The sequence below is a fragment of the Rhinolophus sinicus genome, linkage group LG03 (genome assembly GCF_036562045.2).
Source record: "Rhinolophus sinicus isolate RSC01 linkage group LG03, ASM3656204v1, whole genome shotgun sequence".
Taxonomy (NCBI): domain Eukaryota; kingdom Metazoa; phylum Chordata; class Mammalia; order Chiroptera; family Rhinolophidae; genus Rhinolophus; species Rhinolophus sinicus.
Window position 1 is genome coordinate 170,252,433 of NC_133753.1, and position 24,415 is coordinate 170,276,847.

Below are 24,415 nucleotides of genomic sequence, written 5' to 3' on the forward strand. Positions count from 1 at the left end.
CAGCTTTGTGGAAATTTGTTTGTTGTGTTTGGTGCCAAGATGCAGAGCTCAGTTTCCAGGAATTTTTGGTGATTTCTTGTATGATTTTAACATTCTTACACAGAATTTTTTTTCCCCATCGGATGACCGTTTTCAACATCTTAGCCATTTTTCCTTCTCAATAATAGATCATTAAAACTGTTTGAATGCTAGGGAATAGAAAATTTACCTTAGTTTCAAACTTTGAAAAACAAAATTTAAGCCACTACCTATGCTTTTAACTATTACACTGCTTTATGAAAGTTTAATATTAGAATATAGAAAGCAGAATCAAATTATGAATCTACTTTGCTAGAAGATGCCATACATTTTCTGTAGAAATTTATAAATTCAAATTATATAGAAAAAAATCCTTGAATATTCTGAAAAAGTGTGTTATGCACTGCTTTCTAATTGTGTTCATTTCACAAGCTTTGCTAAAATAGCCCCCTTTGCCAAATATGTATTAATATTTATTTGGCGAATCAACTGGTGCTTAATAATGCAACACTAAACTATTTTATTACTTTTCTATGCCTAGTTTATTATAGCAAAGATATATTTGTTTTCCGTAAGTAAAGACTTCTAACTCTTTTTATCACATCCACGCTGGCATCTAAAGAGTGGTCAAGGCTAAGAAGAGGAGCAGGGAGGGAGAAGAGAGAAAACAGACAGAACAGGCATTAAAAAAAAAAAAAATTAGGACAACAGCCTTTATAGTCTAGCACCTGAGTTCTAAACTCTGTTCCACCATTGAGTGACTTGGGCATCAGCTCGTTGGTCTACAAAATGAATGAGCCGGATTGAATTATTGCTAAGATTCCCACTGGCTATGAAGTATTGCACTCCTCTCTCTGTGAGGTAAGACCTCTTTTCCTTTCACTTGTAACCCCTTGTTATATAGTAAGATATCACCGTTTTATTTGCCGCAATGTCATGGGCTGTAAGCATCACCTCTAGCTGCATCCTGGGAAGACCACAAGCCCCGACAATGCCTTAAAACTGGCATCTTCTGTATCCAAAAAGGATAATGGGCTGCACACTCAGACTGACATACTCATAAGTGCTGCAGTGCAGATTTCAAAAATGAGGCCTGCCCATGTCCACTTGGTAGAACAGCCTGGCTGACTTTTGACCTGACTTAGCTATTATTTGAAGCAGCTTATTGACACTGCCAATAACATCCTACATAATAGAACACACATCTTGTAACTGAACCACAGAGAGTGCCCAGTAGCATAAAGAATATAGGAAATAACGTACTTAAAATGTAAACTGCTTCAAACCGAATCGCTACCGAAGGAACTGGAAATACATATGCAAATGCTTTTCTGAGGTTAAATAGCCACATTTTACGATTCTTCAATGCCTGCTGCCATGATCTTGCTTTTAAAAGCCTCAATAATTTCTCAAAACATCATATTAAACAAAAGGCCACACCTATCCCCCCCATCAAGATTTAGCCTAATATTACTGGATCTGTTTAGAGCATAGAAATAAATAAAGCATGCCTTCTAGACGTTAGAAAAAAGGAGAAAAAACAGCCTTTTAGAATTAGTAGGTACTACTCTAATCTGAAGCTTGTACTGTCCTTTTCAATCGCTGCAGAGAAACAATTAATAAAGGAACCCATTAAGACCTGATTATTGCTGCTAAAAAAGGAAGGTAGAATTTCAGTCCTTTGAAGTAACTGAGAATGATTCAGGCCTCATTACAGAGATATAATCTACATTCATACATTTATGTTAGTGATTCAAATCTATTGGGAGAGATTGAATTCCGTTAAATAGTGCATCTTTCCTGTGGAACTTTTCTCAGGCTTTCTCGGGCTAACCTAAGAGGTGACCTAACAATGCAAAGCAGTGAAGTATTTAGGGATTCAACTGCGCTATAAAAGAAAGGCTGTGCAGAAAAGAAAAAGAAGAATGAGATATAATCTAAAAAGCTATGTCAGCTTTTCCTTTGGGCTGTTTTGTAAATGCCCTTCCTGTCATCACGCTGTACAGAAAAGCAGAGAAAGGGCTCTAGAACTTTTAAACACTGCACCTGCTGCAAACAGATTTTAATATGGAACTTTTGAAGATGTGTTTTTTTCCCATTTCAGACAGAATAAACAGAAAACTTAAAGATCTGAATAGTTTTTTCCACTGAAGCAGAAAGTTGGTAGGCTGTGTGTGAGAGAGAGAGAGAGAGAGAGAGAGAGAGAGAGAGAGAGAGAGAGAGAGGAGACTTCCTTTGGGGTGCGGGTGGAGTCTCTTATGAGTTAAGAAAAAAATAAAAGGATCTCAATCTGGCATCAATGGTGTTGATGCCCAGTGTAGAGAAACCTCAACATAATAACTTCCTGTGTTTTGTAATTTTTCACGACAGAATTTTTATTGTATGGTTTCATCAAACATAATTTTTAAAAAACATGTAGTTTTAATTAGTTGTCAATTCAAACATTTGGATTCTGCTGAACAACTGGGCTGAAACTCTAGTCCCTTAGAAACACTATACTCTCTTTTAGGCATTTGTCATCTCAAGTATAAAACTGTGAACTAGAAAATTGAAATTAGTACTGTGAGTTCATTTTTAAACACCCATGCTGTAATGAAAAAGCAACATTTGTTTGACGTATGCTCTTTATTTGCTTAGCTCTCCAATTAATGGCTACAGAAATCAGAGCTAATTATATTTAAAATTTTTAAATGTGATGGATGTTCACCACATTGTTGAAATCTTCAGAATAAGCATTGCAATGAGTTATAAATAATGCAATTAAAATCCCTGATTCTAGTATTAAATGGTTCTATCTCAAAGGCTCTGAATGCAGAGGAAAATATATGAGAAGCATGTAAAGTCATTTTTCAGGTCACTAAACAACATAATTGGGCAATCATTCCTGATGCCCATCTCAAAAGTTAGATTTTTAATGTCTTTGTATTTTCGCCTGTTCACAATGAAGACTGAGGCCAAAAGCACATTATAGGGATTCTTGCTTGTTGTATACACACAGCTCTTGTGATTAGTTCCTCCCAAATTACAGTTGTAGAGGTCAAACTCCCAAGTTCACCTTGAAATCATTCTCCTTCTTAGAATAGCAGCCTAAATATTGGGTTGAATCGTGTGAAATTGCCACTTTTGAAGGTGAAAACCATAAAATATTGGCAATTGCGTATGTTTAAACATAACACAAGTGTCCAACCACTTCGCAGAACATAAATATTTTACACCAATACATCTTTAGGCACTCCTTCCAGGCAAGATTTCCCTACTTTAAATTAATTCTTAAAGAAGTGCTCCCGTGGGAACTCTTACTCAGATTGGAACGGATTATCACAGTATTTCTTCTTTGCGCCTCTTAATTCTTGGCAAAGGCTACCCAGCTAGTGACTTGGTTCTGTCTATACCTGGGTTTCATGCAAGTTTCTGTTAGCGAGGAGGGTGTTGAAAGGTGGTGCGTATGAAAGGGAGACGGGTAGTGCAGTTATATTGTAAAATAGAGCCCTTTAAACGTTAAATTTGAAGATAGAAAAAAGAAAATGCCCCTTTATGGGAAAGTGCAAAGGAAATTACAGAGAAAATAAAACAGCAGAATATTAGCCAAATTGTGTGGTTAAATCTTTGCAATCTCAAAAAGTGCGTTCGCTTTGAAGTGCACGCGTGATTCCGTAAACGACTCATGTTAGCAATTAGAAATCCGTCGTTGGGTCCCCGATTTCATTTGCGCCCAGAGAGGCAACTTTTAAGGGTGACAATAAATCTCCCTGAGCTTAAAAGGCAGAGAGGGCCAAAGTGTGAACTTTTTACTTCAGCAACGGAAGGGAGAAATCAGTGATTCATTAAAGCACAGACCTCCTTGGAAGCTGGCAGAAGAGGAGGAAAGAAAGCTAATTACGTCTCCCTTTTTTGTGTGTGCTCGCTCGGACCAGTTTATAATCTTCTGGTTTGGAGGGTTTATCCTCAGCATCTTCTGCTTTCTCCCCCAGCTCTCCCCTCCTTCTGGGAGCAAGAGGGAAGAAAAAAAGTCAGCTAAGCACCAGGCTCCAGGTGGCTCTCAAGTACTTCACTGCCAAAAGAAAAAAAAAAAAAATCCTACGCTGGAAAACAAGTGAGAAAGGGGCTCCCCAGAGGGGATTGGTTCAGGCTGGAAGACAGCAAAATTCAGAAAGCCTGAGGATACAGATCTCGCCGGTGGCCTGCGCAGCAGCGAGCACAGGGACGCTTTTGCAGCAATTAGCCGGAGCTGGAGCTCAGCAGGGCGGAGGTTGCGGTGCCGTGGCGCAAGAAGGGATCAGCAGCCCCCCAGCTCCACACAGAGCATCGCGCTCTCTTCTCCTCGCTCCCCTGCTCTCCCCACTCTCGGCCCCCTCCCTCCTCCCTCTCCCTGGCGTTCCCAGCAGCCCAGGGTTTCAGATGTCCCACCGCAGTTTGACCCCCTCCCCCCGCTTCTCCACCCCTGCAAATGAGGTTTGACCAGCAGAGGCAGAGCCCACCTCTGGCTTAGAATCACTGACATTTAGACTCCAGGCTTCAACCTGTTTACAAGCGGGCTTTCCAAAGGAAAGGAGGGTGGGGGGAGGGAAATAGGGCCAAACAAAACACCAACCGCCATCCCCCCAAACAAGAAGTGACTTTCTGCAGGCTTCAAATCAACAGGCACCACCAAAAAGAGAAAGCAAGAGAGAGAAGAAAACAGCGCTCGAGCCGGCAGCTGCCTCCAGTGCTGACAACTCCAAAGGGACGCACTTTTAGAACTGGGTAGCAGAAGGTGCCAACCACAGACGGGCGCAGATCTCTCCCGCAGTCTCCCACCCCAACCCCTTTGGGTTTTGTTCACCGTGCTGTCATCTGTTTCTCAGACCTTTTTTTTTTTTCTTTTACATCTAACATGGTGAAGAAAGGGGTGAAGAAGAGAACAAAGTAACTCCTGGGGCAGTGAAGATCGCTGGTGACCAACCCCACCACCTCCACCAAACAACTCCTGCTACTGCGGCCACCCACGTCCACGATTCACTGGGAGACTTGAGAAGCTCAGGGTAGCAGATCCGAGAACGGAGCGAGGAGAGGCAGCCGGCCCTTCCGAGGAGTTATGGATGTTGGTGCATTCACTTCTGGCCAGATCCGCACCCAGAGGGAGCTAACCAGCGGCCACCACCTCCAGCTGTCTCCTTGCCTCGCACCAGGTCTTACCCTTCCAGTATGTTCCTTCTGATAAGACAATTTCCAGTGCCGAGAGTTTCAGTACAATGTGGAAATGGATACTGACACATTGTGCCTCAGCCTTTCCCCACCTGCCGGGCTGCTGCTGCTGCTTCTTGTTGCTGTTCTTGGTGTCTTCTGTCCCTGTCACCTGCCAAGCCCTTGGTCAGGACATGGTGTCACCAGAGGCCACCAACTCTTCTTCTTCCTCCTCCTCCTCGTCGTCGTCGTCGTCGTCGTCGTCGTCGTCCTCCTCCTCCTCCTTCTCCTTCCCTTCCAGTGCGGGGAGGCATGTGCGGAGCTACAATCACCTCCAAGGAGATGTCCGCTGGAGAAAGCTATTCTCTTTCACCAAGTACTTTCTCAAGATTGAGAAGAACGGGAAGGTCAGCGGTACCAAGAAGGAGAACTGCCCGTACAGTAAGTAACAAATGTGTGCTCCCCTCCTTCCAATTATCCACCCCCACCCCACAAGGGGGGGAAAATCTGTTCCAGATGTGGCCAGCTAAATATTTACGTCCCCAACCCCTGTAAAATGATTAAGTGGAATACTTTCACACTAAATCACCCCCCAGTCCCGTGTATACATTGTGCTGCCGCACCCCCTCCTCGCAGCCCCCTCCCTCTACACCCCCAACTCCTTGCCACCCTATCCGCCCTGTCTCTCTGGCTTGTCACTCTCCTGACCACGCAGGGCGCCCAAGAGTTGTTGCAATGCATTGATGCCCCTCTCCGTCTCCATCACCCTTCCCTACTTCATCCCAAGGTCTCCTTTCCCTCTGTTCTGGAAATGTCTCAAGGAAACGCATTTTGTTTCTTTTCGCTAGCAATCTTATTAATAGTTTGGGGACAGTTTCCTCAAGCTGAAAATAATTATCTGCTGTCAATTATGGGGGCTTTATGGGAACTTTATTTAAGAAAGAAATGTCAATTCCACTTGCTCACTACCCTTACCCCTTTACCCCACCACCTCTCTAGATAGGAGTGAAAGTATTTTTCTGGTTTTAATTTTTGTGTGTGTGTGTGTGCGGGGCTGGGGGTGGGGGGGTGGTCCCTCATTTTGGCTTGAGTGATTGCAGTGCATGAAGTTAGCTTTTCCGGCATCACTGCTGCTATTTGTCTTCTGCCTGTCTTCTCTCTTGGTAACATGATGCTCATGTCTGCGTTGTCAATAGCATATGCGCTGCTTTGTGGTGTCCTGTTGTACTGGTTTCTTCTGAAACCTCTCATATTGCAGAGCCATACTACTACAGCATTGTAAACATCTGGGACTGGATTCACACAGACCTCACACAAATTTCATTGTCATTCTTTTATTTTCAAAGTAAAAGTCATAAGTCTGTTTCCATGGCTATAGTTTATCCCATAAGATGAGGTTTTCTTCTCCGTACAAATTATACCCCAGATTTCTGGATTTCTTTTTCCTTTCTCTCTCACTTTCTGTTCTTCTTTAGCACTTTTCTTTCTTTCTTTCTTGCAGGGGTATGGGTTGGGGAAGAGGAGGGAGAACCAGGAGAGGAGGAGTGGACATTGTGCCCCTCAAATCTGTCCAGCAAAGCCAGATTACCCTTTTGGCTTCCTTTCCTAGTTACTTTCAAGTGGTGAGACTTATTCATCCTCTATTGATTGCTATTTGAAAGGATCCTGAGGCTATGTAATGGCACACTGAATATAGTAGACAATGACATTTAAATATCTTTAATGACCATTTAGCATTACCTCAATGGTACTTTCAAGTCACCTTGTAAAGGGATCTTTTTGTGTCAGTTTGGGAATTTGAAACATACATTTGCCAACTAACTTAAATCCATGAGTCATACATTTCAAGATTCCTTGGCGCTGAAAGTATCTGGTACTAAGAGAGACAGTTAACCGGAACTTAGCATTTTCCTTTTAAATAAAGATTGACAAGAATTAAGACTTAGTTTTCTTATTTGGGGACTCACATTCAACATTAACTTTGTTCCTTCTCAGCTGCTCCTTCCATTTACTAAAATTAGCAATATATTTACAAGTAGTAATATTTGTAGAAGGATGTTAATGTATTTCATTTTATGTTTCATATCTAAGGTGTCAACCAATCAACTATACTTTTTTCCATTCTGATTCATTAAAAGTGGCTGAAATAATGTCATTTATGATCAAGATTTTTTCAATTGTTACCTGAATTAATTAGGTACTATGTATAGATGTTATCGTGGTTGATTAAAACTTTAATATCTTTGTACACTTCTAAAACAAAATAGCTGTGGTATCATCCAGGTAGGATGATGGGGAAGAAATTGTCCAAATACTGACTGAAAGTGAACTGAGAGTTTAAAAAAAATAATTCCCATGGACTAAAATTCTTTGTAGTTTTAGTTCATGGAGATAACTGGAAGAAATATAATAAAATTTTAGAGTGTTAACCTTGTGCAAACTTTATTCGTTTTTTTTTTTTTTTTGACACTAATTTGATTTTGCTATTGCTATATTTCAAGTGTCTTTAGGATATGAAGCAAGGACTAATCTACACTAGTTTATTTATGCAACTTAAATTACTATTTTCTAAAATAATAGTCACTGTGTGATTAATGATTTAGCAAAATAATTTTCAGGGTACACATTGGATTATATTTTTACAGTAAGAATTATCTACAAACAGAAAAGTATACAACTTTTATTGCGTAAATACAAGTGTGGAAAATTTCCATCCTAATTATCCAAAATATACTAATATCTCTTCCATATGATAAAGTATACTAAGAGTTCTTGTTAAAATTACAATATCTTACATAGTAATACAATCTTAATCAGTGGTTGAGAATAAAAGGGGGAGGGTCTTATTCTGTTAAATAATGTCAAGCCATAAATAATTTAGACTTTCAAAGAACATCTGTATGAAGACATAGCAAGTGAAAAGCAGAGGTTGAAAAAACCTTAATTTCACATGTGGCGGGGTAATCAGAACGCTGCTACAATTTCCAGCTGGACTGATTCAGCTGAACTACATGGTATCATTAAGATATTGTCTAAATGTTGTATAATTATATGTGAACAAACTTTTGCCATGCCTACAGGGTAACCAGCCAGCCGGCCCACCAAATGGTAGCCTGTTAAATATTAGGGTATCTAACCTCTGAAGAGTGTCAGTTCCTTGTCCAAAAACCACATTTCAGTAACATTTTCCTAAACAAGTTATTAATTATTCTCAATACACAAAGCTGTTCTTTTGAGGTTTGCTTATTTGAAGCTTAATTTTCTTTGTTACTTTTGACCCTAGTATTATTGCTGCTAAAATACAGTAACAGCTTATCTAAGAGGATACATGTTTGTGATGTCCTGGGTAATTAAACAACTGTTTTACTGGCTTTTTGCCAGCAAAATTCTAACAAAAAGGAAGTAAGGAAATCACTCATAAGTGCTGTGAAATTATTTTTAACTTCTACCTCCAAAGGTGGTTCCCAGAAATTGGATGGTTCTAAAAATATTACATTTGTTAAAGAAACTCTTCTCAATTTGGGTGATTATTATAATTTGACTTTTGGTAGGGAAGAGATATTTTTTTGTTTTCTTCTTAGTCATTATGGAAGAGTAGAATAGAGGGGGCAGAGATGAATTATGTTTCTCCTGCTAGAAGTCTGAGAAAGCTTGAATAATTTAGAATAGCTGTGGTCTATCTGTCACTAGATATGCTCAGGTTCATTTAGGTTTGTTTTATCATTCTTTACATCTAGAGCTTTGCCCTTGAAACATTACCACTCGGCTCCAGTTCTGGCCTCCTAGAAAGGCTGGATACAGCTGTTAGGTACCCTTGCAACTGGGACTGGTAGACTTATTTCTGAACGTAAGTAAAACAGCTGTGGGCTTCTCCCATGGTTGTCACTTGCACAACAAGGGAGTCCGATGCAAAGAAAATGTATCCCTAAACTTGAGACAGCCAAGGATGGATATTCTCAAAATGGAAAAGCCATCGTGCTTATGAGTCTTTCTGGGAAAAGAGTACGGGAGACAACAGAGAAATCAGTATGCACTGAATATGTAGTATGTGCCATAGTTCTTTAAATATATATCTCATTTAACACTCATAGCAGTCCTATGATTTAGGTACAACTATCACATTTTTCAAATATGAAAACTAAGCCTGAAAAAAGTATATTACCCCAGGTCATCAACTAGAAATTGGCAGAGCTTGGATTCAAGCCTCAGTCTATTGGGTTATATCACTCATTTTTTTTACCTCTTTGCTACTGGCAACACTGGTACCAATAATTAGAATTAGACATCCCAAAACTCTAAAACACAAATTATCCAAAACATAATTGCTTTCAGCTATGAATGCCAACAGTTCTTCAGAATGAAGGTGGAAGAGTAATAGAATGACAGTGGAACAGAAGCAGAAATATTGCAGGTGGCTACATGGTGTCAGACTCTGTTAGTGCATTCTCTAGGTGCAATATCTCTTTTGATATTATGATTGGGAATATAATTGCTTATGGATACACAACATACACATACATTGATCACACTCATTTTAAAAGAGGGCATTAGAAATACATGACTATTTAAGAAAAGCCCATGAATGCCACTGTACATAATAATTGTTTACAGCTGAGGGACATATGTTTAATTATTCCCACGTGTGATAAAATAATTTGATTATAAATACTAGTGTGAAATTGAGATATTGCAGATACTTCTGATCTATGACTCTAAAAGGAGTAAAAACTTGGAGACCTAAAGATAGATGATAGGTAGTTAGATAGACAGGTAGATAGATAGACAGATAGATAGATAGATGATAGATGGATGGGTGGGTGGATGGATGGATGGATGGATGGATAGATAGACAATAGACAGATAGAAAAAGCCTTAACATGAGTCTGCAAATCAAAAAGGCATTTCACCACATAAAAATGAAAGGTTATTGGCTAGTATTAAAGGTTTGTATTATTACTTTTTAACCAGGACTAGAGCTTATTTTAGGAAGTTACATGACATAAGACAGTAATTGTTGAGGAAAATAAGGACTCAAATATTATCTCCTAAAAATAATACTACAGTCTCCTGGCAAGAAAATCAATATACAACTATGGCTTTCATTGGTGTCTTATTTAAGTTGTGGTTGTTTCTAGAGTTTGCATAATTTATAACCGGCAGCATTTAATCATGAGCATCGAGGATTTATGAAGGTGGAAGGCACTGTATTTAATGTTTACGTGACACTGGGCCTGTTACCTTTACTGCATTCCTACCATATGGACCCTCCACTTTGATGGCTTTATCATAAATCTATTAAAAATACACAATTACAGAGAGTTTCCTCTTCATAAACCTGATTTATAACCATCTACTAGAAGAAACCCAAGAAAACAGTTGGCAGAAATCACATGCCAATATTGGAGTATCAGAATTCAGAAACACTAATCTCTAAGTCTTGGGTATTTCAGGAATCTATTATCTAATAAAATGTATTTCAGGGCCACTCTTTAAAGATGTTTTTCAAAATGCTGCTCAAGCACAGAATTTAAAAGAAGAATTATATCTCATAGAATAAAGGAAACCCAACTGTATGCCTATTTCTTCTACATTTTTACTATTCAGTTTAGAGCGAAAAGCCTTATTACAGTTTTGTGTGTGTGTGTGTGTGTGTGTGTGTGTGTGTGTGTGTGTGTGTTTAGTGTTTAATGAACTTATAGTAGAACATGAATGAGCACTTTAAATTCCTGTACAATCACCTTAATGTTCAGAGGCAAACCCCATTTATTATCCAAATGTCTGACTTTCCACAAGCCAAAATGTTGGAAAAAAGTTGACAGCTCATTTGAAATGGAGCTAATGTTCCTCACATTTATGAGCTGCCTATGAATATCTACATCTTTCCTAAGCCTTAAACGTCTGTATGCTTACCAAAATTGTAGTACAAATGATATTTCTTTATTATGCTTCAGAAGGAAGAGTAATGCATGTGTATTAGTTCAAAGTGATTTTAATCTCTCTTAACATTAATTCTGTGAACTTTGCAATGAAGAATAATTCAGATGACGTTTTTAGTATTACTGTTCCAACATTTGTCAGCATTAATAGTTGATGTTTGCTTAATGTGAGTAAGTAGAATATTAGCATTTCCCTTCCAGAAATTGAAGTTCTCTTGTAATTTTCCAGTAAGATGGCACATAAGATTCATGTTTATGTAATTTTAATACAGTTTCATCAGTCTAAAAAAGTAATGACTCTCTTTCTGTCTCAAGTCCTTTATGCAGAAGTATCTTAATTTTTCATGGTATATTGCAGTTATTTAAGATCACTTACTTACATTGGCCATTTGACCAATGGTGTTTGTTACATGGTTTTACAGATTAAAACTGTTTACTTTTCATAATTGCCCCTCTTTCTTTTCAGTGCCTGTTACCTTTACATATGCCTGTCTGTCAGTATAACAAGTGAAAATCTGGTAATGTGCAAACTTTAATATTAGTGACAGAAAATATAGCTGCATCTTGGGAAGCCACCAACTACACTCTGATACGGAATTACTGAATAAACAATGGTGATGCTTTACAGAATCAGTTTAAAACCAAGTATTTAATGAGCACAGATTTTATACAAATAGAAAATTTCAAGATATCGAAAAGGGAGCTAGTTCACCCAGAAAATAATGGCCTTAAAGGCTCCCTTGCTTTTAAATCAGGTCAGTTGTGTTCTTTCTTTGAACATTGTGTTCTAATTGGAACAATAAATCAAAGACGACACTCAGAGTAGATTCCCATGTAAGGTGGACAACTGGACAGTGACTTTTTACTGCTGCTAACACGTGCATCCAATTACCATCTGATAGATTCATAGTGCTGGCAGTAAAGCATTGCCTCATTTTATAGTTCACCTAATAATTCTTCAACTTAAATCTGTCCAACTTTACCTATATCTAATCTGTCAGTATGTGTGTTATCATTAATGAGGAATTTTCGAATGTTTGGCATGCTTCTTACAATGAATAATGGCATTGAGATATTAATGAATCATTTAATTAAGCATAATAAAAGAGGTAAAGTATTGATTAAATCAATGTCTCCCCAATTTCTAGTAATTGTCAACTAAACATAACCTAATAATTAAACTACAACTATAACTTAATTATGAACAGTGTAGGTTAACAGCAATTTAATTCCAAACAGCAACAGTTAACTGCAAAATTAGAAACTTTTTTAAAAAGGCCGTTTTCTATAATCATTGTTATTTTCTTTCAATGGCCTTGTGTTAACAAGCTATACTGAAAATATACGTGTCCATCCTTAGCCTTTTTTGAGGCATTGCACTGTTTGAGGATAACTTGACATATTCATAGAGTCTTTATAATTCAAGGCCCATCAACGTCTTTTTAATAGTTCTGTTTTGAGCCAATTATACATCTGAAATATCAGCCATCTGTGACAAGTCTGCTTCTGAAGCATTGTGAATGCCTAATACTTTATCACCCCTTCACCCCTCCATTCTTTTCTCCTCCTTTTCTTGTTATTGTTTTCTCCCTTTCACTGGCTTCTAAACCCTTTTTGTATCATCAAGGCCAGAGAAAGTCATCCATTATCATTGCTTAGCATGTTACAGTTAGAGCCAGGGACCTGGACCTTTTTGGATATGTAGCATCCTAAATAGATAGTTAATATACTATGCATAAAAGTCTCCAGCAATGTAAATTCAACATATTTCATCAGGAGCCTTTTCTCATTCTGAATCTCTAGTGAATTTTCCTTATCCCCTCACTCAGGCCAATTTCTTATAGCTTTGTCTTTAATGAAGTCAGCAAACCATAGATAAGTACCTTCTGAGAATAGATGCTGACTGTCTGATTACTAAGTCATCATTCTGCATTTTTCCTCCAGGTTAAATATTCTGTTCCCAATAACTCTCCTTGAGGGTTCATTTTACCTTCCTTTCCAATTGTTTTAGTACATGTGACACTTATCAGCTACTTTGTCTATTTCCTTATCTTTTTGCCTTTGTCTGGACTCGTATAAGAGAAAGAAAGTGAAGATGACTTAGAAAATCAAATAATTATTTCTCTTCTATTTTAGTCATCATTTATTTTAGAGAAAATGAATGCTAATTTGGAGGTCTTTAGTATTTCTAACTTCCAGAATTTTGCTTAGATCATAAAGCTTCACTGCACACCCCTGCCAAATAAAGCTCTTTAAAATGAAACCCATGTTCACATTAATAGTGGTTATCAAAGGGGAAAAGTGTGAAATGTGCATGCATGTATACTCCAGGCTGACCAAATATAGAAATGCACATATCTTTTTTGGAAAGCTATAGAGACACTGACAGAAGTTAGAATTTGAATTAATAGCATACCTGGGTTCACATCTTTCAAGGAAGAATTCTTTGGCATTGATTGCTGAATTATTATATGCAAAACTGGACTATTTACATGTTAAATTGATGTGTTATTGTGATAATAATTAAAAGCTAAGCTTCTTTTTACAATTGGTTTCAAATGATATAGATACATAGATATAGATATATTTCCAAAGCCTAAATAGCTTTGATTTATTGATAGATTAAAAGAAAAATTAATATTCTGTAACACAGGGAAACTGGTACCACACCGATGTTAATTTATATACTATTGATGATCTATAGTGAGCTATATTTACAATGTGATTAAGAACAGTAATTACCATTGTCGCAAACCAGATTTCTAGGGCATTTGGGGGAACATTTCGGTAAAAGGATATGATCCACAAATAATGGAAGAAAAAAAATGCTAGGGATGTTAGTCAGATTATGGTATAAAAAGTTGATGAACAAAACTACAGAAGTGCTTTAAAGCTGAAGCCAGGGAGATGGCAAAGAACATATAATTAGAATGTTAGAAGCCAGAGGAAAAGCAGAAGAGGCCATAGAGCATTTGGACAGACACTGAAAGGAGGAGGAGATGTTTGCTGGAGTGATGAAGACAAGGGTTTTGAACTCCCAGGAAAGAAATCAAGCTAATGAGTAGTGCTGCAAAAGGGCTGACATGACAAGAAAGGTGTGAGGGAAATACAACCCAAGCCCTGGCATTTGACTAGATGTTAAATTAACTGAAATGAGAACCTGTGGTCTAAAAGGAATCCCACAGAAGTAATCGCAGCCATGGTATCAAAGTAAGGAAAACTAAGTCCAAGTGTCTTCTAAAGAGGCTGTACGATGGAGGGATTAAAAGTGGAGACTTTAATCAAAAGTGATTACAAGTATGGACCTAGATTGAAAGTGAGTTTTGAAGACACAGAAGTGGGTGCATTTGAGTCTCCAAACTGCCAGACAATAGTGTGTGACTTAGGCAAGTTGTCATCAGTAAAATAAGGATATTAACAATATCCTTATTTTTGTTTTAACACAACCACCTCTTTCCTACATGGTAAAGATTTAATGAGCTCATTCATTCATTCAACAGAAATTTACTGAGTGTTCTGCTTTGTGTCAGATACTTAAATACAGTGGTGAAAAAAAACAAGATGCTGGTTTTGCTTTCACAGAGCTTCACTCTACAGTGTCAAAAAAATAAACAAGTAAACACAGAAATAATATGAAAAATTGCGGTAAATGCTATGGAAGAAACAAGGAGGGTACTGTAACAGAAAACAATTGGGGATAATTCCAAACCTCATGGCTAGAGAAACCTTTTGAAGGTGGGAGGAAGGGAACAGCATGGGGAGAGTTTGATGCCTCCCCCAAGAAGTACAGAAAAACACACTGAGCTTGGGGTTTGGTGAAAAGTTTGAAGAAATTGGAGTTATGCATGTAATAGCTTAATGGTGCCTGGTACATAATAAGCCCTCATCAAACGGACACTATGAACAGAAAAATATGATTCTTCCTCTCATTTCAAGGGAAAGTGTCAGGAAAGCAACTAGCAGATTATTTGATGAAGTGGGAATTAAAAATATTGGAATTGAAGAAAGAGGCAGGAATAAGGAATACACCTAGCATTTTTAGAAAAGGGAAATATTAAAACATCTGAAATTATTTAAGATTTGGAATTTTAGTGTTCTTAATGTTCTGAAGTTTGGAGGAACGAGTAGAAACTTGGTTAAGAGACTAGTAGCAGATATTTGAAAATTGAAGATAACTTGGGGAGTAAAGAGCTGAGAATAAAGAGTAGAAGATAACAAATGTGTTCAAGGACACAACTATAAAAGAGAACGAAAGAAAGAAAAAAATAGGGACAAAACAGGTAACTGTGGAGATTGGGAGCATAACAGGCAAAAGGAGAAGTGACTCAATTTCTAAATATTTCAAAACAAATCTTATATTTCAAGTTACCATATGGTTTTGAACCAGGATTATCACAGATGCTCAGCTTTCAGTAAATTCTGCAGTTAAGTGTCTTGTTTCTCATCCCATGACTGTGACCTTTTTGGCCCTTACCCTCCAAGAGTTTGCAATCAAGAGATAGAGACAGGAGATCTTTCCAGGGAGTTGGAAGATAATATAAGGCAGTTTATACTAAATGTCAAAAAATAAGCAGGGCAGAAAAACAGCAACCTGTAATGAGGGAGGGATGGATGACTTGATGAGGGTCACACTGAGGATACAGGACTTCAGCTAGACATAGACAGATTAAAAACTGAGGCATAAGAATAGTCTAAAAGAAAGCCCAGAAGCCATGTGGGAGCACACGTGACATGAAGCTTTCAGGAAACAACAGGAAGACCAACAGGATGAAGCAGAGTTTACAAACCAGTGGCTATCTTATAAAACACAAAACAAACTACACTAAGACGTGCTATCACATGAGAGGGAAGTATGTGAATATCAGATTTGAGGATTTAAGTTGTTTTGCTAAAATATTGCATTTAAACAGTTTTAATTTAAAATTGACCTTTAATTTGTTTTACTTTTTATAGAAAAGGGGGCAAAAAACAAAGAGAAAGCAGAGGAATATGTTTAAAGAGCATAAACCATAGTACAATGGACATAACCTAAATATATTAAAATTGTAGTCTGTTTGGCAAAAACAAACAAACAAAGAAACACCCCCAGAACTAATTTTATACTAGAGGCATGAAAAAGTAGTTCTGCTCTACACCAAATGTCATCATCTGTAGCATTCCTGGTTTACTAAGTGATTATTACTTAAGAATTTAAAACAGTCCCTACTGCAGAAGTTCTTAACATATATATATATATATATATATATATATATATATATATATATATATATATATATATATATATCACTGGGAAGGGGGTTGTAATTTCACAGCAGATTCCCAAAGAAAACACTAAGGCATCAGTAGTACTTGCTCCAGTTGTGTATTTTTTCTTGTCATTCTTGTTCTAAATTGCCTTAGATTTACGTGGTTTAGGTGAGTAGAAAAAGAAACAAAGTAGACTACAGCTGTTTATCTTGCAAAAGAGTATACTTAAGTATTTTTAAAACAAACAACTAGGAGCAGGACACAGACAGCAGGTTTGCAACCGTGCCCACTATTAAAACTATGAGCTTTGGAAACCAACTTCTAGATGTAGAATCTGGATTCTAAAACTATGTGGCTGTGTGGCCTTGGACAAATTACTCCCTGGGTCTTGATCTCTGCAACTGTTAAGTGAGGATAATACTATTACCCACCCCATCATTGTTGGAAGGATGGGTTTGTAAATTTACAAATGAGACTATAAATGTACAGGTCTCCGTAGAGGGCCTCACACATTTTAAGAGCTCAAAAATGTTAGCTTGCATTACTAGTCTATGCTATGACTACTGTTTTTTTGTTTTGTTTTGTTTTTTAATGATCCTACTTGCTGAAAAGAACTCCAAGTCATGGAATAATAAAAAATTAGACAGAAAACTGATATTATATCACCTTACTTTATTTTGGTTCATAAAGCATTTCAATGTTTTCATCAGTTGATTGTCAGAAATAATCTGTGAAATGGGTAAAATAATCATTGTTACCTTCATACTCTACTTAGATGAAAAAAATCAAGTCTCAAAGTTGTGGTGCCAGACTGAAGTTATGTAGTTGGCATAAGGGAGTCAGGATTCAAACCTAGGCCAGACTTAGCTGATGTGATCCTCTGTCTTGGTTTGCTTGGTCTCTTGTTCTAGCATATTATTAACAGCACCCTATTCCCTCTCAAAGTATCCCATTACAAAACTAACCCTAGTCTTAGTCAATCTGGTCTGCATAAGGCACACATCTAGCCAGTTTCCTATTCAATACTGAAATTTTTTCCCAATGTCCTCAAAATAATACTACTTTTTTTTTTGCATGTTATGTAAGGCCCTCATGATTTACTCTCTACCGACCCCCTTCCCGCCCTATTTATAACTGTGTTCCCCATTATAGACATACTGAGTTGATTTTAGTTCCAGAACATGCTTTGTCCCCTCATCTGTAGCATTTGCACACACTACTAAGTCTGGCTGGAGTGATGTTTCTGCCCTCGGCATCCCCAGCACTCCTCCCTCTCAAGTTGCAGTTAGATGGCATCTCTAGGAAGACTTCCTGACCACTCTACTGTCCCCACAAAACCTGTGCTCCCAAACTTAATCTCACATTTGAGTAATTTACCCATGTAGTTCCCTCATACACAGAAAGCTTGTTGAGGGTGAGGACGGTACATATCACCGTATGCCTTTGCATGCAAGCCCTTAATACAGTATCTGGTATATGATGGATTCTCTTTGTATACAGAGGGTGCCAAAAACATGTATACACACATTAAGAAAGGAAAAAAAACTGTGTTAATATATTCCGATAACAAAATATGAACACAAGTCACATTTGACTTCTGCAGTTACAAGAGGTGCTCAAAGTGGTTACCATCAGCGTCCAGACACTTCTGATTACAGCGAACTACTGCTTGAACAATGTTGACCAAAATGTTAACATCTCCTAAAATGTGTATACATTTTTTGGGCACCCTTGGTATTTATTAGGTAAATTGCTCTTTTTAATTGCACGTCCTTGATACAAGTCACCTATATTCTCTGATTTAGTCACCTGACCTGGAAAGTATGATTAATACACTACCTAGCTGAACAAAAGGTGGTTGAAGTAAATTATCTCTTGAAAATTCCATTCAGTGCTAAGTTCTACAATTCTGAGAACTTAGAAAATAAGTTAGGACCATCATTACTTAAGTGAATGTTATAATAAGTACTTAATTATATACAAACTTCTGAATGGAAATATTGTGTAATCCTTGAAATGGATTGTTTCCCATATTTTTCCAACTTGCCTAAGGTTACTATTAACTATGTTCAGTGGAGATAAATGGCGACTCCTTTTTAAAATTGATGCTGGCTGTGAGATAGTTATTTATGGTTTCAGAGTTGTATTTGGGTTGTGGGATAATTTGGTAACAATTAAGAAATGAGCAATTCTTGGTAATTCATTTAGAGAAGAAGAATAATGTACTACAAAGAGTGGGAACACAGGGGTCAGGTTCATAATCTTGGCTGTATGGAAACATTTGCTGTGTGGTTCGAGGTAGGTCTTTTACTGTATCTTGCCCTCAGAGACTTAATCTATGAAATGAGTGTACTAAATGATAATTAATATTTTTCTTCAATACACTAATTTCCTAGATGCAGGACCCAATTCCAGGAGAAATAAATATTAGGAGAAATAAATATAGTAGGCTGAATAATAGCCACCCAAAGACATCAGGTCCTAATCCCTGGAGCCTGTAAATGTTATTTTATATGATAAAACTTTTGTGCATGTTATTAAGATCTTGAGATGAGGATATAATCCTGCATTATCTAGGTGGCCCTAAAATGCTATCACTTGTCTCTTATAGAGAGACAGAGAAAGATTAGACACACACACAGAAGGTAGAAAGAGAGTTGATGATGGAAGCAGAGAAAGAGAGATTTAAAGATGCACTGCTATGGCTTTTAAGACAGACGAAGGAGCCACGAGCCAAAGAATGCTGCTGTAGAAGCTAGCGAGTAAAGAAACAGATTTCCCCTTGGAGCCAGTGGAAGGAGCTTGGCCCTCCTGGTGCCTTGATTTGGGCCCAGTGAAACTGATATGGGGCTTCTGGACTCCAGACCTGAGAGAATACATTTCTATTATCTTAAGACACCAATTTTGTGGTAATTTATTACAGCAGCCACAAGGACCTAATACAGATGTTGATACTCAGGGTGGGGTGCTGCTGTAACAACTACATAAAAATGTGGAAGTGACTTTGGAATTGGGTCATGGGTAGAGGCTGCAAGAATTTTGAGTCATGTGATAGAACAAGCCTCCATTGCCTTCAACAGACAACTGGTAGAAATACGGACGTTTAAAGACACTCTAGTGAGGGCTCAAAAGGAAGTGAAGAGCGCAGTAGAGAAAGCCTGTGTCATCTGAGAGAATACGTTCATCTTCATAAACAGCACTTTGGTAGAAATATAAATATTAAAAATGCTCCTATTGAGACCTCGAGGAAATAGGGAGTATGTTATTGAAAACTGGAGGAAAGACAATCGTTATAATGTGGCAGACACTTAGTTAAACTGTGCCTTACAGTTGCTTGGAAAGCAGAACTTGGTAATTTAGTTAAAGAGATTTCTAAGAAAAGTGTTGAAGGTGCAGGCTGGTTTCTCCTTGCTGCTTATAGTAAAATGGAAGAGGAAAGAAGTAAAGTGAAGAAAGAACTATTAAGCAAAATAGAACCAACATTTGATGATTTGGGAAATTCTCAGTCTATCCAGATTGCAAAAGATGCTAAATTAGATTTATTTTCAGGAAAGTGTGCTCTAATAAAAAGGCCAAGAGTATGGCTGGACAGCCTTATACTACTGCTGAAGAAATTAGGTATATGAGACAGATGGGTTCCCTCAGCCATCTCAGCAGAAGCTAGGAATAGAGATTATCAAAGAAAGATCTGAGGAGGACCCCTCTTATCTACTGACATGAACGCCTGTCTCCTGTGACATACACAGGAGAATCACTAAGTTTTTGAGAATGTTATATTAACAGAAACACTGCCAGCTTGGACTGAAAGAGCAGAGATAGGACAAAATGAAAGAAAGCTGTCAGACTTCCAAAATTCTACAGACAGGAATCAGGCTGATAAAACTATTCAGCTGCAAACACATGCTAGCTTTCAAGCAAAAGGAAGGATCATGGTGAGGGCAGATCCTCGTGCACAGAGAGCAGAACCACAGATGGAGAGGCAAAGACCCTAACTACAGGTCCAGAGGCAGGACCCTCAAGCCACAGAGGACTATACCCAGGACTTGGAACATAATGGAATTTGGTGGGACCGGTGATACTTTTCTTCCTTCCATTTTTCCCTTCCTGTAATGGGAATGTCTATACTTGTACTATGCCTATCCCACCGTTGTATTTTGGAACAGATACCTTATTTTCTAGTTTTACAGATCCAGAGATACAGAGGAATTTTGCCTCAAGGTGGATCATACCCAGAGTCTCACCCATGCCTGATTTAGATTATTTAGATGATGAGATTTGGGATTTTTGAGCTGACTATATTTAAATGAGATTTTGGATGGGAATTTATGCTGTGTAATATGTGGTAACTTCGGGGGATATTGTGAGGGGCTGAATGCAATTTACGTAGAGGATGGATGTGAATTTTGAGGTCAAGTTGGACTATAGTAGTATGATGAATAATGGCCATCCAAAGATATCAGGTCCTAATCCCTGGAACATGTGAATGTTATATGGCAAATTTATACTATATAAAATCTTATATAGTAAAGTTTTAAATGTGATTAAATTATGGAGATTACTCTAGATTATTCAAGTAGGCCTTAAATACTACCACAAATGTCTTTATAAGACAGAGGCAGTGAACGATGACACAGAAGGCAGAGGGTGATTTGATGATGGAAGCAGAGTGAGAGATTTGAAGTTACTATGTGGTTGGCTTTGAAGATAGAAGAGTCCTGAGTCAAGGAATGTGGCTCAAGAAGCTGGAAGAGGGAAGTAATGGTTTCTCCTCCAGACAGCCTTCAGAGGGAATGCAGCCCTGCCAACATCTTGATTTCAGTCCAGTGAAACTGATATTGGACTCCAGCCTCCAGAACTGAGAGAGAACAAATTTCTGTTGTTTTAAGCCACCAACTTCATGGTAATTTGTTACAGCAGCCCTAGGAAACAAATACTGTAACCTATGACAGCTTTATGTGGTCCAAATTAAGGATAATTTGACAAAAACAGTATTTTATTGTAGAAGGCACTTCATCTGATCAGTGAAAATTAAAATAACTTATGTAAAAATATGTAGCAAAGTATCAGGCTCAAAAAGGAACCTCAAATTTTAGTTGAATCTAAATTGATAAGTTTAAATGACTGTATGTGAAACATTGTTTCAATTAGTTTATTTCCCTATCGTACCTTGACTGCTGGGCACTATAAGAGCAAAGGAACGACTTTGATTATTTAATGTAGAACCCGGCTATAAAGCTGGTCTGTTTTTTTCACTGGGTTATAAATTCAACCTGGATTAAAGGGTAGTTTGTTCTCTTCCTTCTCATCAGTCCAAGAGCCACTTTCCTGAAGATGCATGCTAAACCCATGGGGACCTTTCCAACTTAAAGAGAATCCTTTGTAGTTAAGGGTGATAGGAGAGCTATTTAATAATTAGTATAATGAAAATGTAAGTCCACTTTCTGAAGTATGTCAGTGTTTAAATATGTTGAAGTTAGTGTCCATTTGTTGCTTTCTTTGAAACTATGCCCTGCGTCATCTATCCTCTTTTGCTGTGGATAGAATTCATATAATATCCTATGTTTAAGCTTCTCACATCTCAAAATGTTTCCATAATAGTGCAACCCACTTAAAATTTATTATCATGACTATTTACGTCACTTGAATTTTTAAGGCCCCCAAAAAAGATGATTCTAGAACTGGCATTTGCTCTTACAGAAAATTAGTTGTACAGTAATAGAGGCTATGAAGCTGGAGACAGTGGATAAATATTTTGTCATTTCTTAGGGTAATGGGTTTTTTTTCCAAGCTGAGGCTGACAGTGACAGCTCCTAATTTAGAGTGTTATGGAGCTCACTTACCTCTCTCCTTAACTTTCATTGTTAGCTGAGTGCTGGGGCTATAGAAATTTGAGAAGAAAGGTAACGGTGGTGACATTGATATTGAGAACGGCGGGTACAATTAGGAATAGGACCCTGGTGCAAGGGAAGTGGTTAAAAGATCTGACACAGGATTAGCGTGAGCACAGTGAACACGCTAGTGTTGAGGACCAATCCTACTAGCCATGGTTGCATTTAAAGATTTTTACTTGTAGTCTGCAAGGTCAGGCAAATAGCATAGATCCATCCAAATCTACAAGAGGCTTTTGAAACTTTCTTAGCAATAGAAAGGCTACAGAGAGCATTATAAGTTCTGGTTTGAGATCCAGCCCCTACCCATTCCTCTTAATAAAAATAAGATTCCTTCTAACAAGTACTTAGAAAAGAGGTTTGAAGCAAAAGGAGAGAGAAGCCAGATTTGAAATAACTGATAATAGGCAATGCTAAGTGTTCTCAAACTTGAGCCTATGGACCACATCATCAGAATAACTATGGTGCTTGCTCAAAATCCAAATTAGAAGAGTCCTATTCCAGAAGTACTGCACCGGGGAAGAGGGACAGATAAGAGGTGCATGCACAGAAATCTGAACTTTAATAAACTCTTCAAGCAATTTTTAATCCCAACAAACCTCTAAGAAACAATAAAATTAAGGGTGACACTCAGTTAAGTGTGGATCAGATGGGATGAAAGGCCAAAGGTATTTTGAGGTTGGGATAATCTGAAAAATTTTTCAGAATGAATTTCTTGCACATAGTCCATGTTTGCAGATTTTCCATTTTTGCATGTATTCGGGCAAAGGAGAAAGTAACAGCATATTCTATAAAGAGGAAGTAATTTTTTAAGTTAAAACATATGCTAAAGTTTAAATACTCTTTGGTTGGTGGAAGATTTTCCAATAAATCTGAGATTAGGTCAGTTTTCAATTCACTATTGTAAGTGCAAGTTGTGTTAAATCTGTGTGCTAAATCTGGGGTGAGGAAAGAGAAGATGTGATACCCATCTAAAAGCTGGCTGTTTCTCACCATGTCAGAGTGTCTTCCACTGCTATTTATGAGGAAGAGTTGGGATACTACACCAAATGACAATCGTGTAAACAAACTTTTTGAGATTCAGGACTCCTCCCTACTGTTTTTTAAAGCCACAGGAATTTGTGCATAACCGCCTCTGACCCTAAGAGTGTTGGCAGGAACACAGCCCTCAAAGTGATCACTTGAGTTTGTAGCACAGTTTCCAAAGCTGGAAACATGCAAATAGGAATACTGATCACATTCTATACTTTCCTTGGGAACAATCTTTTGAACTCAAGCAACTCCTTAATGTCTTGTTTTATTAGAGGAATTCCTCTTCATTATGATAAATTACTCCTTTCAGCTGTGGAAATTATTTTTGTTTCAGTTCTTGTATATGACACTTTTTTCAGATGAGTGGGACTGGCAGTACAGTAAATCTGTGACTATGTCCACCTTGCATGTTCCATGAGTATGCAAATTCTAGGGTCCCTCCTGGTGTCAGTGACATTTCATGATATCTATAAAAGACACTGAAGGCCAGATTTACAGCCCATATAACTCAGAGACTGTCTCCTGCAGAGTCACAGGGAATATGAATCTGGAAATATTAATAAAGAGTTAACAACACTTAGCACACCCTCTGATGTATCTTTTTTCTATTTTTTTTTTCCTTTTTATATATTTCTTCTTTGTACTGACGGCCTCAAAGTTATTTAATATGATTATTCAGAATAAGTTCAGCTGAGCTTAACAGTATGTAACCACTGTCATTGACCATAATTTTTTAGTCTGAAATGGTTATTGTACTGACCAACCTAAAGTAGTGTGATTGGGTTTTTCACAATCCAAAAAGGCTTTATGGGGTTTGAAATTATTTGTTATATCCTGTTGTGCCAGATAAGGCATTTGGCCAGAGGTATTTTGTTCTAATATTTTGAGCTCCAAAGAAGGCATCAAATTATTTCAGTTATTAAAGAATCTGAAATTGAACACCACTGATTTTACTTACCAGAAAAATGCCATCCATCAATTGCCATATTATTTTCCCTTTTGGTGACAATGATTATAGAATGAAAGCATTCTGTTCTAGACCTTCCTACCATCCCATGTCTTTATTTAATAACTGACACTTTAATTGAATTAACAAAATTTTCAACTAGTAACAGTGACATTTTGTGATGC

At 37.7% G+C, this 24,415-nt stretch overlaps 1 protein-coding gene across 1 annotated transcript in view; it reads left to right on the plus strand.

Moving 5' to 3' along the window:
- The first annotated feature begins 3,789 nt into the window (after positions 1-3,789).
- Positions 3,790-24,415, plus strand: part of FGF10 (fibroblast growth factor 10) — an 83,527-nt gene continuing 62,901 nt past the window's right edge. The window contains exon 1 of the mRNA XM_019736248.2: positions 3,790-5,622. Coding sequence (XP_019591807.2) covers positions 5,250-5,622 — 373 coding nt within the window. The 5' untranslated portion in view covers positions 3,790-5,249. The remainder of the gene's footprint in view (positions 5,623-24,415) is intronic.